The sequence below is a fragment of the Schistocerca cancellata genome, chromosome 5 (assembly GCF_023864275.1).
Source record: "Schistocerca cancellata isolate TAMUIC-IGC-003103 chromosome 5, iqSchCanc2.1, whole genome shotgun sequence".
NCBI lineage: Eukaryota > Metazoa > Arthropoda > Insecta > Orthoptera > Acrididae > Schistocerca > Schistocerca cancellata.
In genome coordinates, this window is record NC_064630.1 from 298,346,536 (window position 1) to 298,363,800 (window position 17,265).

At 36.2% G+C, this 17,265-nt stretch overlaps 1 protein-coding gene across 1 annotated transcript in view; it reads right to left on the bottom strand.

The window, feature by feature from the left end:
• Positions 1 to 17,265, bottom strand: part of LOC126188103 (integrin alpha-4-like) — a 506,794-nt gene that overhangs the window by 165,220 nt on the left and 324,309 nt on the right. Inside the window, exon 15 of the mRNA XM_049929569.1 lies at positions 3,948 to 4,092. Coding sequence (XP_049785526.1) covers positions 3,948 to 4,092 — 145 coding nt within the window. The remainder of the gene's footprint in view (positions 1 to 3,947; positions 4,093 to 17,265) is intronic.

Sequence of the window (17,265 nt, forward strand, 5' to 3'; positions counted from 1 at the left end):
GCTGCAGTAAGACCCATCTACAAATCTACAGCTAAAGGCCACCTCTAAGAACAGATTCATTTTACGCTTTTCAGACTTTTGAAAAAGCTATTGAGGTTGTAGTTGGAATACTTATTCAGTTTTGTGTGTAGGACTTGTCAGCTACCTCTCTATTTAGTTTTCATCCAGGATTCTCTAAAGGAATAACCAAATGTGAGCTCACTAATGACATCCCATGGAGCTAAATAGCAAAAATTATGCTAATGGTGAATTCCATAACCACAGAATTCTCCTTGCTAGCCTAAAATATTATGGCACTTGTTAAGATGTTGCTAGTTGTGACCTATATAGGAAGTTTTTCCTGTTTTCTTTCACGCCATTCTCGTAGTTATACATGAATTTCTGGTGATATAGCATAGTGTTTATTTTGTTAAACAGGGTGTTTATAAATGAATATCAGGGTTTTAATGCTTTATAATATTTGTTACATTAAAATTACAGTTGTAAATGATATGTCAAATGAAACAGCAACTCAAACAGTTTTACCAAGAACCTTATAAATGTTCATTGTGAGCACCATTTGTCACACACCACACATCAAGTCTATAGCTGAGTTCTTCCCAAACATTGATAAGTGTGTCTTCAGTGATTGTAGCAACAGCTGCTTCAATTCAGTTTTTTAAATCAGGGAGGTCTGCTGGTAGTGGAGGCATATACACACCATCCTTGATGAAGGAAAAAATTGCATGGCGTTAGGTCTGGTGAATATGGAGGCCATGCAAAGCAAGCCCAGTCATTGGGCCTCTTGTGGCCTATCCAGCGCTTGGGTACAGTGAAGTTCAACCAATCGCGTACTTTGCTATTATTTAACATTTATAAGGTTCTTGGTAAAATTGTTTGAGTTGCTCTTTCATTTGACATGTCATTTATAAATGTAAGTTTCATATAATAAATATTATAAAGTGTTAATTAATTTATAAACAACCTGTATAATGTAATGGGTAATTGTTTGTTGTAAAAACAGTAATAATCAAATGATATTATTTCCCTTTTGGACATTAGTAATTAGGTTTTCTTGTCTATTGAATATGTTCTTGCCACAGTGATAACACTGGTTGCTGGAAGATCACTGAAGTTAACGCTGTTGGGTTGGGCTAGCACTTGGGTGGGTGACCATCCAGTCTTCCGAGCACTGTTGGCAAATGGGGTGCACTCAGCTCTTGTGAAGCAAACTGAGGAGCTACCTGATGAGAAGTAGCAGCTCCTGTCTTGTAAACTGACATACAGCCAGGAGAGCAGTATGCTGCCCACATGCCCCTCCATATCTGCATTAAGTAATGCCTGTGGGCCGAGGATGACATGGCAGCCAGTTGGTACTGTTGAGCCTTCCAAGGCCTGTTTGGATGGTGTTTAGTTTAGTTTAGTTGTCTATTGAATATGTAAAATATTTTGATTCTTCATTTGTCATTTATTGCATTAATTTGATTGGAATCAGTTAGTGAAGCTAAATGTGTACTGAGATATTGTACAAGCAGAGTGAGAGCAATCAGAATATTGATTGTGAGAGTCAAACAGTGTGAGAAGAATGGGTGGCACTCTTGTTCGTACTGAGAAGGTGGAAGGAGGTTAAAGTGTACTGATTGTGTTGCATCATGAAACAGTCAGTGTGAATGACACTGATTAATGATGAGATACATTTCTGCTTTTTCCTGTAATGGAATGTAAAAACATTTAAAGTAAACAGAGAAGTTGGACTGTGTAAAACTGCCAAATGAACTTGTCATTTAACTATGACAGTTAGTTATGGAAATAACTGTGTACACTCTGACCGTGCTGTGTGTATTTTAAATACTTTATAACTTCACTGCATATTCAGGCTGTCACTGACTACCATGTGCATGAATCATTAATTGTGCCACAGGCATATAGAGACTGCTTGTTAAGAGTGTGCATGTTACTGCCAACAGTGGACAGTTGTGGTAATGTTACTCAAGTGTTAAATGAACAGACTGTAATTCTGTGATCAAAATAACTTTAAAATCCTCTACTGAACTCTGTTGCTTCAGCCTTGTGCATTGTTGTTGTTGTGGTCTTCAGTCCTGAGACTGGTTTAATGCAGCTCTCCATGTTACTCTAACCTGTGCAAGCTTCTTCATCTCCCAGTACTTACTGCAACCTACATCCTTCTGAATCTGCTAAGTGTATTGATCTCTTGGTCTCCCTCTACGATTTTTACCCACCACACTGCCCTCCAATACTAAATTGGTGATCCCTTAATGCCTCAGAACATGTCCTACCAACCGATCCCTTCTTCTGGTCAAGTTGTGCCACAAACTTCTCTACTCCCAAATCCTATTCAATACTTCCTCATTAGTTATGTGATCTACCCATCTAATCTTCAGCATTCTTCTGTAGCACCACATTTTGAAAGCATCTATTCTCTTCTTATCCAAACTATTTATCGTCCATGTTTCACTTCCATACATGGCTACACTCCATACAAATACTTTCAGAAACGACTTCCTGACACTTAAATCTATACTCGATGTTAACAAATTTCTCTTCTTCAGAAACGCTTTCCTTGCCATTGCCAGTCTACATTTTATATCCTCTCTACTTCGGCCATCATCAGTTATTTTGCTCCCCAAATAGCAAAACTCCTTTACTACTTTAAGTGTCTCATTTCCTAATCTAATTACCTCAGCATCGCCCGATTTAATTCGACTACATTCCATTATCCTCGTTTTGCTTTTGTTGATGTTCATCTTATATCCTCCTTTCAAGATACTGTCCATTCCATTCAGCTGCTCTTCCAAGTCCTTTGCTGTCTCTGACAGAGTTACAATGTCATCGGCAAACCTCAAAATTTTTATTTCTTCTCCATGGATTTTAATACCTACTCCGAACTTTTCTCTTTGTTTCCGTTACTGCTTGCTCAATATACAGATTGAATAACATCAAGGAGAGGTTACAACCCTGTCTTACTCCCTTCCCAACCACTGCTTCCCTTTCATGTCCCTCGACTCTTATAACTGCCTTGTAAATAGCCTTTCGCTCCCTGTATTTTACCGCTGCCACCTTCAGAATTTGAAAGAGATTATTCCAGTCAACATTGTCAAAAGCTTTCTCCAAGTCTACAAATGCTAGAAATGTAGGTTTGCCTTTTCTTAATCTAGCTTCTAAGATAAGTCGTAGGGTCAATATTGCCTCACGTGTTCCAACATTTCTATGGAATCCAAACTGATCTTCCCCGAGGTTGGCTTGTACCAGTTTTTCCATTTGTCTGTACAGAATTCGCGTTAGTATTTTGCAGCTGTGACTTATTAAACTGACAGTTCAGTAATTTTCACATCTGTCAACACCTGCTTTCTTTGGGATGGGAATTATTATATTCTTCTTGAAGTCTGAGGGTATTTCGCCTGTCTCATACATTTTGCTCAACAGATGGTATAGTTTTGTCAGGACTGGCTCTCCCAAGGCTGTCAGTAGCTCTAATGGAATGTTGTCTACTCCCAGGGCCTTGTTTCGACTTAGATCTTTCAGTGCTCTATCAGACTCTTCACGTAGTATCATATCTCCCATTTCATCTTCATCTACATCCTCTTCCATTTCCATAATATTGTCCTCAAGTACATCGCCCTTGTGTAGACAGTGAGTTGTTTTCTGTTGGTATTAGCTTTTAGAAATAGAAGTAGTTTAATAAATAATTATGAAGACTGATGTTAGCAATCAGCTCAGTTTCAAATTAATCTCAATAAACACTACTTCAAATTTTAACACTGCAGATTTCTATAGTTCTGCTACTAATAAGACATAATTATAGTTGATGGTCTTCTAATCAACCATGAAACAGATATATTGAATGTGATTAGCTGCAGATCACAATTATTTGAAGAGTTATTTATTGTACAATGCTTAGCAAAAACATTTTGATTTAACTACCTTAAATGTAAGTGATTAGTACTCACATATCAAGGAAAGTACACTGTAAGTGAAGCTCAGAATTACAAATCTCATCATCTCCACAGTCAGAAAATGGCAGTTTGAGAGTATCAGACAGTTTTGATGTTTTCCAGTTCACTATTGAACAATTTCTGCAAAATGTATCAATGCCTGTGGAAGAATTGAACATAAATAAACTGCTTTCTCTAAAAATGTGTTATTTATCTTTATCAGTAGTCAATTATTTGTCATTATTACTATGAAATAATTACTTATTATTAGATCAATTTTTTTATAATTCCTATTTGATTTGAATCTACTACAGATGCTGATGTTTCAACATATCAGAGTAGAAGGAATTGTTTCTAAATAGATATGAATGTTTTTGAGAAAAAGAAATCCAAATTCTTTTTCTTGAATTAAACAGCAAACAAAAAAACTCTGAACTTTAAGGAAAGACTGAAAGAAAAAATTAATTTATATTTATAATTATGATTGATGAGAGAGAACAGTAACAATAATAAGCTTACATTGCAGAGGTTTCTCAAACAGAAAGAACATACTTGTGTCTTAGATGGATTTGGTTTAAGTTGGTGAGCACTCTAATACCTTGGCAATTTCTCAAGAACATTAGTGGAGGTGTTTTCTACTAATTGAAAGTGTATGCTCTGTTGGGCAAAAGCAGATCATCATAATACAAGAAACTCCTGGTGTTAGAAGCCAAAGATTGGTCATTTGTATAGAATACACTGCTGGTGTGTGTGTGTGTGTGTGTATGTGGGTGGGTGGGTGTGGATGGGTGGGTGGGTTTGGAGGGGGGAGGGGAGGACAGAGGAGAAAGGAACAAAAAATAAATAAAAGAATAAAATTAAGCACCCAGAAGGATGGAGAAAACAAAATAACAGTTCTTGGGTTGAAGAGAGTATATAATTTTGTCTTCAGGGATTTTCAAATCTGAGTCAAATTTATGAAGAACTTGGTAATATGAAGCATCTTTTCAGTCTGATGGTGCATCCTCTCTGGTCTGGATGCATGCTCTGATTCAGTTTGGAAGGGTGCCATAAAGCCATTGTATTCTCTCCTGAGGCAAGCTGGTCCACAACTGCTGTAACTGATGCTGGATATCCTGGATACTGGCACTGGGATGGGGTTTATGTCTGAGCTGGTAGTGAGTTCTTGTGACACATGTTCTATTGTGGAAAGATCTGGGGATCTTTCTGACAGTTTGAAAACCTCAACGTCATGCAGACAGCTCACAGAAACATGTGCTATATCTATATGAGTGTTTTACTTATGAAAATTGGCACTGTTATTAGTATGGGATGGCACAGAATGTTGCAGAGACTTCATTACTTTTTCTTTGAGGGCAGCTGCAGATGTGAAGGGGTTATAATGTGTTGGGGCACAATATGGTGGTCCTTCCTTAAGTGGTGGTTAGACATGCTTAAATACACTACCAGGCCAGGTGACAAAACTAAACAAGAACAGCTCTAATGCATTCTGATGACTATTCCACCTGTCACAGAGAATTGTAGTTTTAATCATTTACTTATATGCTAATAGTGTGTACTTGTCTGAAGATAAGTTGTCATCCAGTCATGTCTTCTGGGAGCTTCACGTTTTTTTTTCGAGGGAGTGTATATAGTACAGGATTGAGGATAGAACACGTCCTTGAGGGCAACCGTTCTTCTGTAACTTCCATCAGCTGTGATGTCCTTGAAAATCAATGCACAACCATTTATTCTGCAGTGTAAAGGAAAGGAACTGGTTAGGTTGAAGTCCACAGGCAGGTTGTGGAGTGTAGAAAACAGTGGCCAATGTGTGATGGTGTCAAACACTGCTGATAAGCCACCTAATGAACTTTGAAACCAACTTCTCTTAACAGCATGAGATTCCAGAATTTTCCAGTTGCCTGGATGAAGTCCAAAGTCCTGGGGTATAATTAGGGGCTCAATTACAGGCAGAAGGTGATTTAAGATCAAGGTAAGAAAATAACTTAATGACAAAAGAGTTTTCACAAGGAAACAGTTTGTAGAATATGTAAATGAAGTAAACTAAGAGTTTAGAAGCTGGATGAATGCTTCTCAGCCTTGGAAAATAAAATAAGAAAAGGTAGACAATGTACAGAAAAAGGGCTGATGAGAACACTAAAAGAGAACTTAAGGAAAAAGTAAATATTTTTCTAACTATGTGAGAGAAAGCATGTCAAGGAACAATGAATTTTCAGGATGTATGGAAAATGTGGAAGATCAGTCACAAAAGATAAATTATCCTAATGGTAAGGAATATTGGAGAAAAAGACCAAGGTCATTGAAGACCAATAATTTAAAGAGGTAATGGGGCAGTATATAGGAGCTTTCACTTAAAGGCTGAGAGAAATCTTGCCTCTAATGCTAGAGATTGTTGGAAGAATTTTGCATAGAAAGTGGGAGTCATTTAGCTAATGATATTCCTCAATTTAAGCCAGTAGGTGACCTCATAATATTTTTGAGAACATTTGAAAATGCATTACCCTTCCTTTGGATAGTAAAAAGAAAGTCATATATTTAATTGATCACATAGAGGTAGAATCATATCAGTGACATGTATTACATTGGGATGAATTTAGCAAAGAGTGTAAAGAAGAGTAACAGTTAGAAGGCAGTCAGTCAAAAGTGTCCCTAGAGTTGTTAGATCCACAGTACTACCTAAGTTGTATGAAATTTTTTGATGACTAATTAGTGAATGACATTTAATGAAGGTGTAGTGATTAGTATTATGTTCATACATATAAAGGAATAAATGATAAACCATGAATGGTTTTCACTCCCAGTTACGTAAAACAGCTGGATACTTCAACTGGAGCTAGGGAAGATAAGTGAGTACCGTGACATTACATAGTGATGGGACTTAACAAGGATGGGAAATTCACTGAAAAGAAACTGATGCCAAATGAAAATTCAAACATAGCTATGATATGGGAATAAAAGAAACAACAATAAAAGAATCATTGTGTGCAAGGTCACCAATTTGAGGAGAATAACCATAACACTATTGCAGCACCAGTATTTAAAATATGGGAAATGAACAGGGTAACGGAAGAAGTTCTATTAAACATACTAATGAATGTAATATAAAGACCCAAATTAATAAGATTAGTGAGTGTGGAACAGCAATATTTTCTGATGAAAGAATTACTGTATGAGAGTATTACCTCCAGGGAATAGTGTAATGTTATGCAGATAATAAAGGGAATACCCAAGATCAGTTATTGTGATCAGTTCTCAGTTTTTGTTATTGATAACTTGATACCAGTGTCTGAGTTTAATTTGTACATATCAGCACTGAAGATGATCACTATGTGATCAAAAATCGATTCTGCTATCAATAAAAGATCAATATTATGGCCAATGCTGACCTTCCTTTTAATTTTAATATCCTAGATCATTTCCTTAATCCAGTTCTTGATTCTGGCATTGACATCATTGTAATACATTGGAGTTTATAAGAGTGAAGGGTAAAACTTTTCTACTGGCCATAGTGTTTATTCTCAATTTCCCCATAATTCTGAAGTATTCGACCACTCTAGTATGTCTCATTTGAACAAGATGGTACTCCTCACAGACCAGCCTTTGTCAAAGTCACAAATTGTTCTAAGGTTGTTAAAACTGGAAACAACCTGGAAATCTTATTACAATAGAGATCAGGGATATTAACTTATAAACAAATCAATTAACATATTATAACTTGTAACAGTACATATTAAAGGCTTTACTGTACCGAAGTATGCGATACCCTCCAAATTCAACCAGTTTAATGAGTATTTATGATTATAGAAAAGTTATTGTGTATGTTAACAATGATTGCATAACATGTCTCCATAAACTGTCAACCCATTAAATTATACTGAATAACTGACCCACACAAAAGTTAATATCACTTGATCACTGATACAGCAAATGTCATCATGTAAAAACACTAAGTTCATCTTAAGTAATTAATATGAAGTACGACAAACAGTGGCCAACTTAGGTATTTTGGATCTCCTTAAATAAAAATCACCCAGTGAAACCTATTTGTTCACTAGGAGTGTTTTCACTCAGTATTCACGAAATCAATCCTATTTTATACGAAAACCAATGTAATTCTTAATAATTCATGTTATTTACTTATTTATGCAAATTAGAGAAGTCAATTGACAAACTTCTAAAAAACAGCCTTTTTGTAACAAAGAATTATTCTGTCAAGTCAACAAATCTGTCTGTCATTTTAATAACATGTTAAATTATGTCACTCGATGCAAATTAATAACTTTTCTGCACAAATTATGATAACAGATGTACATGTGACTTGTAAACTATATCTCTTTTTAGTAGTTCTTTGACAATGTTATAAATACGAGCAGCAAGAAGGTTCAAAAGGCAGTCGGAATGTCACTTTGGTAAAGTGTGTTTGTGTGTTATTGTTTGAGGTGGATAAACAATGCAAAGAACATGTAACGGAAGTACTACTTTGTGTTGAGTCATGGTCTTTGGTGGACAGTGGAAGTAAGATGGCCACCAGAATAATAAATATTTGAAGTTTACATATTTGTTGGTTTCGCTCATTCTTTATCATCAAAAGCACATAAAAAACACGGGACCTCATGTTTTTAACCCTAGACAACCAGATGTAGAGCCAGCATCAGCATCGAGAGACAGCAGCGATCCAGCAAGTAGCAGCGATTACTACAACACAATGCATTTTAATGGCGCCAACCTAACATCAAGTGCTAAGAAGCTCCGTAAATGGGAGTGAAATAGTGCAATTATAGCAATTAGCAATATCTACAACCAGGCGACCATTACAAACTCAACAAATCAGGTAATGTATTATAACCCATAACAAAACTGTCCCTATGCAGAATTCCAATAAAAACTAACAGAAAAATGTTGCTACTTACAGACACTTTACTTTACTATGAGGTACTACTTCCTTCATTTCTGAGTTACTTTCTTTATACTCTAGTCACAATGGAAAAATACTGGAAGAATTGCCATATAATGATCTATTTGGCTAAGCAGAAAGTTATATTTCCATGTTATGCACTAGCTTTTGTGTCACAAGAACTCAAAACAACTAACAACTCAGCTTTATCAAGCTACTGTCAGTAAAAGTCTTTCAAATGTAAAAGCCCCTTCCCTGTTATTGAAACCTAGAATAAGCATGGAGCTTAAAACAACATAAAAATAGGACAAAGCTTAATGTTGTACAGTTGTCAGCATTACCATAATGCTTGATGCAGTTTGTTTTTCTCCAATGCACATCTTCATCTATCCTACAGTATACAACACTTCCACTTTTCAGTCGTGAAATCTCACACCATTACTGATTTATGGTGCACTGCCTTTATTTTTTTGTAAGGCTTTTTCATTTGGGTGGAAGAACTATATAATTTCATTTCCCCCACCTTGAAATTCATTCTGCACTTTTTGGAGATGAGATAAGCTCCATGGTGTTAAAGTTTCAGGAAATTTTACATATAAATACCTGAGTGTAACGATGTTTAGGGATATGAAATGGAATGATCACATAGGCTTAGTCATTTCTAAGGTGGGTGTCAAACATCTGTACATTACTTTGTTGGTTAATTTGGTGGAGGGGCCAGACAGTGAGGTCATTGCTCCCATCAGGTTATGGAAGGTTGGGGAAGGAAGTCAGCCATGCCCATTCAAAGGAACCATCCCAGAATTTGCCTGAAGTGAATCACAGAAAACCTAAATCAGGATGGCCGGATGTGGGTTTCAACCGTCATCCTCCCAAATGCAAGTTAAGTATGCTAACCACTGTAACTTTTTGTCATCTGCATTGTCAAGTAGGGAAATAAGCCATCTGTTACGTTAAAATATATGGATTAAAATCCTATGTCAAGATCACAAAAATGTTTTTATTGATAACTAGTTTCAGTTCATTGATGAGCCATCTTCAGCTCTTACATACAGAAAATTGCATACAAGAGGTGAACAATAGGAAAGCATGTTTAATAACTGATCTTTCATTACATGATAAAAATTACTAATTTGTTCAGTGTGTATCAGCCACCAAGCATTAGAACATTGTCTAAATCTGTCACTTGCTCATATTAAACTGAAGGATCATAGGACAACTGCATATTGGGAAATATATTAGAACATGACAAAAATAAAGACATAAAAATGTATGTCTGGTAAGTGGTATCAGACTATTATTTTAATAAAGGAAAGGTTATCATTTTTAAAATGTTGGCCATTTACCACATATATTAGAGGGAAACATTCCACATGGGAAAAATATATCTAAAACAAAGATTCTGTAACTTACAAAATGAAAGTGTTGGTACTTTGATAGAGACAATAACAAACACCAACACACACACAAATTTCAAGCTTTCGCAACCCACTGTTGCTTCATCAAGAAAGAGGGAAGGAGAGGGAAAGATGAAAGGATGTGGGTTTTAAGGGAGAGGTTAAGGAGTCATTCCAATCCTAGGAGCGGCAAGACTTACTGCTCGTGTCTGTATATGTGCAGATGGATATTTGTGTGTTGATGATGTTGATGTTTGGTTTGTGGGGCACTCAACTGCGTGGTTATCAGCGCCCGTACAATTACCCAATCTTTGCTCAGTCCAATTTCGCCACATTCCTGGATGATGATGAAATGATGAGGACAACACAAACACCCAGTCATCTCGAGGCACGTGAAAATCCCTGACCCCGCCGGGAATCGAACCCGGGACCCCGTGCTCGGGAAGCGAGAACGCTACCGCGAGACCACGAGCGGCGGACAAGATATTTGTGTGTGTGTGAGTGTATACCTGTCCCTTTTCCCCCTATTGTTATTCTCTATCAACATACCAACGCTTTCGTTTGGTAAGTTACAGCAACTTTGTATAAATATCCATTGTTAATATTTCCACACTGGTGTGTTAGTACAAAGTGGTTGATAGCAGTAGCAGTTATGTACTCCATGTGTGGATGTAAACAATACAAATCATTTGTAACACTAGATACAGAAATAAGGAAGTACCTATACTATGACTGTCAGAGAAGTGACTGATAATGTAGAATCGTGGTTACATGAAAACACTAATTTCCAGATGGCACTACCAACCACCTACTTTTATGAAGTCATGACTCTATAATAAGAGAAAGAATGACAATTTAACACAAATTTCTAATCCATTTACATTTTATAAGAGCGAGAAACTGTATTCCATTTCACTAAATCTGTATTAAACAAATACCAAACATTACTCTTCATTAAGAGAAACAAAACCACAAAATACTAAATGAGGTGGAATATGGTGCAAAGTCACAATTGTTCAGTACAGTACAGACATACATTAATCCTTGTTCTATAGATCATGAATACAACATTTCATAGTGGTGTTGAATGTGTCACTTTAACATAAGTTTTCTTTACATACAATAATTAATTATTTTTTTTACAGTTACTACTTCATATTTTTTGATTCAGAAAAGTATGATCAAACAACATTCTGGAAACATCCCATGGGCTGTGGCTAAGCCATGTCTCCGCAATATCTTTTCTTCCAGGAGTGCTAGTTCTGCAAGGTTCGCAGGAGAGCTTCTGTGAAGTTTGGGAGGTAGGAGATGAGATACTGGCAGAAGTAAAGCTGTGAGGATGGGGTGTGAGTCATGCTTGGGTAGCTCAGATGATAGAGCACTTGCCCGCGAAAGGCAAAGTTCCCGAGTTCGAGTCTCGGTCTGGCACACAGTTTTAATCTGCCAGGAAGTTTAAAACAACAGTATAACTGTAATATTGAACATTAAATTGAGGTAATACTGTAACACAAGATATTTGTACCAAATACAACCAGTGTTATATGTGTCTGTGATTATAAATCAGTAAATAAATGGATAAAACATAAAGTAAGTATAACTGAGCCATTAGATGTTACATGAAAGCAGGATGCAAAAATACAAATTAATTAATGTAATTATAGTATGTTATGCCTAAGTGTTTCCTATGGACTATAGCATCAACTGATAACACACACAAGGCATGTCAAGGTACAAGTAGACTGATGGTCAATAAGCAATATTTTGTTTATTTTGTAATGCTTGTTAGTGCAGTCACCCATATTCCAAGAACAAGATGCAGAAGATGTAGAAATATATATAATCCAAATGTAGCTTACAATCTAGATGTTACATACATAATGATATACTCAATAAGGAGCAAACAATTGAAAGTTACATAAAGTTATAATCTGAAGTCTAAGTTCCGAGTGCAAACAGCAGTTATGTGGCTGATACTGAAAAACCAATAAATAATAAGAATAACTACATAATTATCAAAAAAATGAAAGGATGGCTGACATAGTGTTTAGTGTATCTGGGATTGTAAAACAGTTAAGATACTTAGACGCCAGGAAGGCATCTGGCCCAGACGGTATCCCCGTAAGATTTTATGTTGACTATGCTACAAATATAGCACCATTCTTATCCATCATCTATCAGAGATCATTGGAATGGTGAAAGTTCCATGGGACTGGAAGAAGGCCCAGGTCATAGCAATCTATAAAAAGGGTAGAAAATCGGATGCACATAATTACCGGCCAATTTCACTGACATCGATTTGTTGTAGAATCATGGAACATATTTTGTGTTCAGACATAATGACCTTTCTAGACTCTGAGAAGCTCATCTGCAGAAACCAGCGTGGTTTTAGGAAACAGCGGTAATGTGAGTCACAGCTGGCCCTCTTTATGCCTGATATACAACAGGCTCTAGATACTGGCTCCCAGGTTGATGCCATATTTCTCGACTTTCGAAGGGCGTTCAACTCAGTTATGCACTGTCGATTGCTACAAAAAGTGTGTGCTTACAGTTTATCCAGTGACATATGTGGTTGGATAGAAAGTTTTCTAACAGACAGGGAGCAGTATGTCATCCTGAACGGGGTAAATTCAACAGAAACAAGAGTAACTTCAGGTGTGCCCCAGGGCAGTGTAATAAGTCCTCTGCTTTTTATGATTTACATAAACGATCTGGTTGATGGTATTGACAGCAACCTCAGGCTGTTTGCCGATGATGTTGTAGTCTACAGGAAAGTAGTATCACACAGAAGTTGTGAACAAATCAATGAGGATTTGCAGAAAATAAATGCATGGTGTAATGACTGGCAGTCATCTCTCAATATTAGTAAGTGTAATCTACTGCGTATAACAATGTGAAAATCCCCATTAATGTAGGAGTATAAAATAAATGATCAGTCTTTGGAAGCGGTAACATCAGTCAAGTATCTGGGTGTTACTATTCGAACTGATCTCAAATGGAATGGTCAGATTATATGTAAGGAAAACTCTATACTGCGGTTTATTGGTAGAATCCTGAAGTGAAGCAGTCCTTCAACAAAGGAAATAGCTTACAATACGTTAGTTCGTCCAGTCTTAGAGTATTGTTCGTCTGTAGGGGATCCTTACCAGTTGGGTCTGAAATTGAGAAGGTCTAAAGAAGAGCGATAAGATTCATGACTGGTAAATGTAGCCATCGCGAGAGCATTACAAATCTCATAGAAAGTTTGAAGTGGGACACACTTGCAGATAGACGATGTGCTAAACATAAGGGGCAAGGGGCTCCTCACTAAATTCTGAAATCCAATCTTCACCAAAGACGTAGAGCATATATTATTACCACCAACTTTCAAATCACGTAATGATCATCATTCAAAGATAAGGGAAATAAGAGCTCATACTGAGGTGTTCAGACAGTCATTTTTCCCTTGTGCGATCCGTGAGTGGAACAGAGGGAGGAGAGAGGGGAGGCAGGGGGGGCTGGTGGCGGGGTGGGGCGGGGGGGGGGGGGGGGGATATGACTTTGGTGCGAATTGTGCTTTCCGCCACACACCGCTTGGTGGCTAGTGGAGTATATATGTAGATGTAGATGTAGAATTAAAATCGTTGAATGTTAATTACAATCATAAGCAGCCTTATGGCTCTGTATGTGATACACAATGAGATACCAACTAATCATATGTGTAGGACTGAATGAGTAGGAAAATGGTACAAAGGCCAATTGAAACAGTACAATATTTTATGATACAGCAAAGCATGAACAGTACCACTGATCAAGAAACAGTGTATGCAGTGTAACCCAAGACCTATGCACCATATAGAACCAACATTATACGTGGCTATAATTGCAAATGAGTGACTAAATGGATAAAATCTAAAGTATTACAAATGAGCCTTTAGATGTTACATTAAATCAGATGACAAAAGTCTAAATTCTTTAATATAATTGTAGTACCTTATACCACAGTATTTGCTGTAGAATATCTTATGTAACTATCAGCTCTTCACTTCTTATATTATACGTAAAATCTTTTAGTTACCTTACTCAATATGTTATTATGTATGTAATATGTAAACCTAAAGCTACATTTTTATTACATATATATTTCTACTTCTCAGTCTTGGTCTTCAAATATGATTGACTTCACTAACATGTATTATAAAATAAAGAAATTATTGCTTATTGATCAACAGTCAACTTGTATTTTGACATGTGTTGTCTGTGTTATCAATTGGTGCTACATTCCATAGCAAATACTTAGGCATAACGTACTATTTTGATATTTGTGACCTGCATTTATGTTAGATGTAGAGGCTCAGTTGCTCTTACTTTATGTTTTATGCTTTTATTTACTGGTTTGTAATTATAGTCACATATAATGATGGTTGTATTCTGAACTTAGACCTCATGTCCAATATTATGGATATATTGGTTTTTGATCCTTGGCACTGTTCATATTGCTCTGTATTCAAAATTTTATACTGGACAATGGTGACTTTGTATTATTTTTCTTCTCACTCAGTATTTTACAGTTTTCTATTACATATTGAACATGCAATGCTCGGTATATGTTTACTATAGATTTAGTAAAATGAAACATTGTCTCTTGCACCTTATAAAAGATAAATTTTTCTTATATTGTCATTCTTTCTCTTATTATAGTCTCACGATGTCAAAAAATTAGTTGGGTGGTAGCACCATCTGGCAGTTAATGTTTTTGTGTGGGCATGACGCTACATATCAGCCAGTTCTCTGCAGCCACAGTACAGGCACTTCCTTGTTCCTGTAGTTAGCATTGTGAATGATATGTCTTGTTTATATTCACATACTGATTATGTAATTCAGTAGGGCAGTACCTGTATTTGACAGTGTCTGTATAGTTTGATGCAAATTTCCAAAGAAGCATTGCATTGCATAAATCTAAACCTTTTGCGAACAAGTGCTCTACCAACTGAGCTACCCAAGCACGACTCACGCCTTGTCCTCGCAACTTTAATTCTGCCAGTACCTCATCTCCTACCTTCCAAACTTCACAGAAGCTCTCCTGCTAACCTTGCAGAACTAGCACTCCTAGAAGAAAGGATATTGTGGAGACATGGCTTAGCCACAGCCTGGGGAATGTTTCTAGAATGAAATTTTCACTCTACATTGAAGTGTGCGCTGATATGAAACTTCACTTCTAATTCTATTTGCATCAGATCATATGCATCGTTTGTCAATAACATGTCCTGGAAGTATCATTTATTTTCTTCTAAATGGAAATTTCTGCAGTTTCACTGTTATGTAATTATCCTGGAACATTTCTGGGACTCTTTGTAATAAACATTTGTGTTCCCAAATTCATTAATTACCACAATGTTATTGATATAAAAAACTAAATCACAGTGCTGCTCCTTACCAGTAGCCAACTCTAGAACCTGTATAAATACAGAGACTGATACAATTAAGCCAAATGGGAGTACTAAAAGTTGATAAGTTTTGTTTTATGTACTTCACAGATTTCCTATAGGCATTTTGTGGCATCTCAGTAATACTTGAATTTAGTATTTCTGTTATCTCTGCTCAATATGCTTCTCCAGTGTTTGTAGAATGATATGAGGTGCTTCATTAAGGCATATTTCACACTTTATTTTGAATTTACATTCATATTGTGCATAATCTTTGGATACCCTCATCCTCACTAAAGGTGAATCTCTCTTATCCCAGGGTCTGGGTAACCCACTCTTCCTCTTTTATCTTCCCCAATCTAATCCTATCTCCTACCCCAAAGAGAAACTGTTAGTTCCAAAATCTAGGAAGTATATTACTTTTATGTCAGGCAACAGTGCTGCAAATTTTTTACTTCTGAGGTTTAGTTCTAACTCATAATTTATTATAAACAAGTAAAATTGTCTTCAAATGAATATGCAAAACAGATGGTCCCAATTATACCAAATATGAGTTATGTAAATGAAATACCTATAACTGACTGGCTCAAGGGTTGCATGAGTTGTGAACAATGCTCTGAATTACAAAAACCTCAAAAGGCTAGGTTACAGAGTTACAACTTTCAATATAGCAAATGTTGCATTGGAGTCCTGCTACCCTTGTGTGAAAGCCAGTGTCTTTTAGTTACACACTATTTATGTATACACTCAGATGTTAGCTGTGGCATTATTTTCTGGGGATCAAATGCACAAAACATGAACACAATTTTCATGCTACAGAAAAGGACCATAAGAATAATAACCATAGACAGTATTCATGCTCATTGCAAAGATCTGTTCAAGACACTGGGTTTTTAACTGCACCATATGAATCCATTCACAAGGCTGTTGTACACATCAGAAATAACATGATCATGGGGTAAGATGTAGACTAAACATACATTTACCAAGAAAGAAAAACACAGTGCTTGAAACAACATTTTCTATCAAAGAGTGCAACCATACAATAATAATAATAGGAGATTAAAGAAATTACTAAAACAAATGTATTTAAAAAGTGTCTGTTTATCCAAACATTCTATACACTGGAGGATTACTTAGAAAATGCAGAGTAGAGGTTTGTTAAAAAGATAACACAAATAACAATAACAATAACAAAACATTCCACATAACAATTTTGCACTGTATTTTTTCCTTCTTTTTTTCCTTTACTCCCAAAGCAATGCAATGTATAATACTAACAGTTTATTTCTTTCTGAGTTCAACATCTTACTCACTGTAGAGGGATTTTTAATTTAAAAGAAATTCTTATCTTACAAAAATGGGATGTTCAAATAATTACCCATAGTCCTACACAAGCTCAATGTAGACCTCTTTCCAGGAAATTAGGAATACCTACTTTGCCATCACTCTATATATTTAAATGTTTAATCTTATTCTAAGCAAAGCTAAGCAGTCTCCACATGAATGTTAACTGCCACAACTACAATACAAGGAACAGGAATGACCTCCACATAGAACACATGAAAAAAGCACTAACTCAGAAGCTTGTAAGTTCTACACAGCATTGTCTCAGTACATTAAGGACTTACAGGATGATG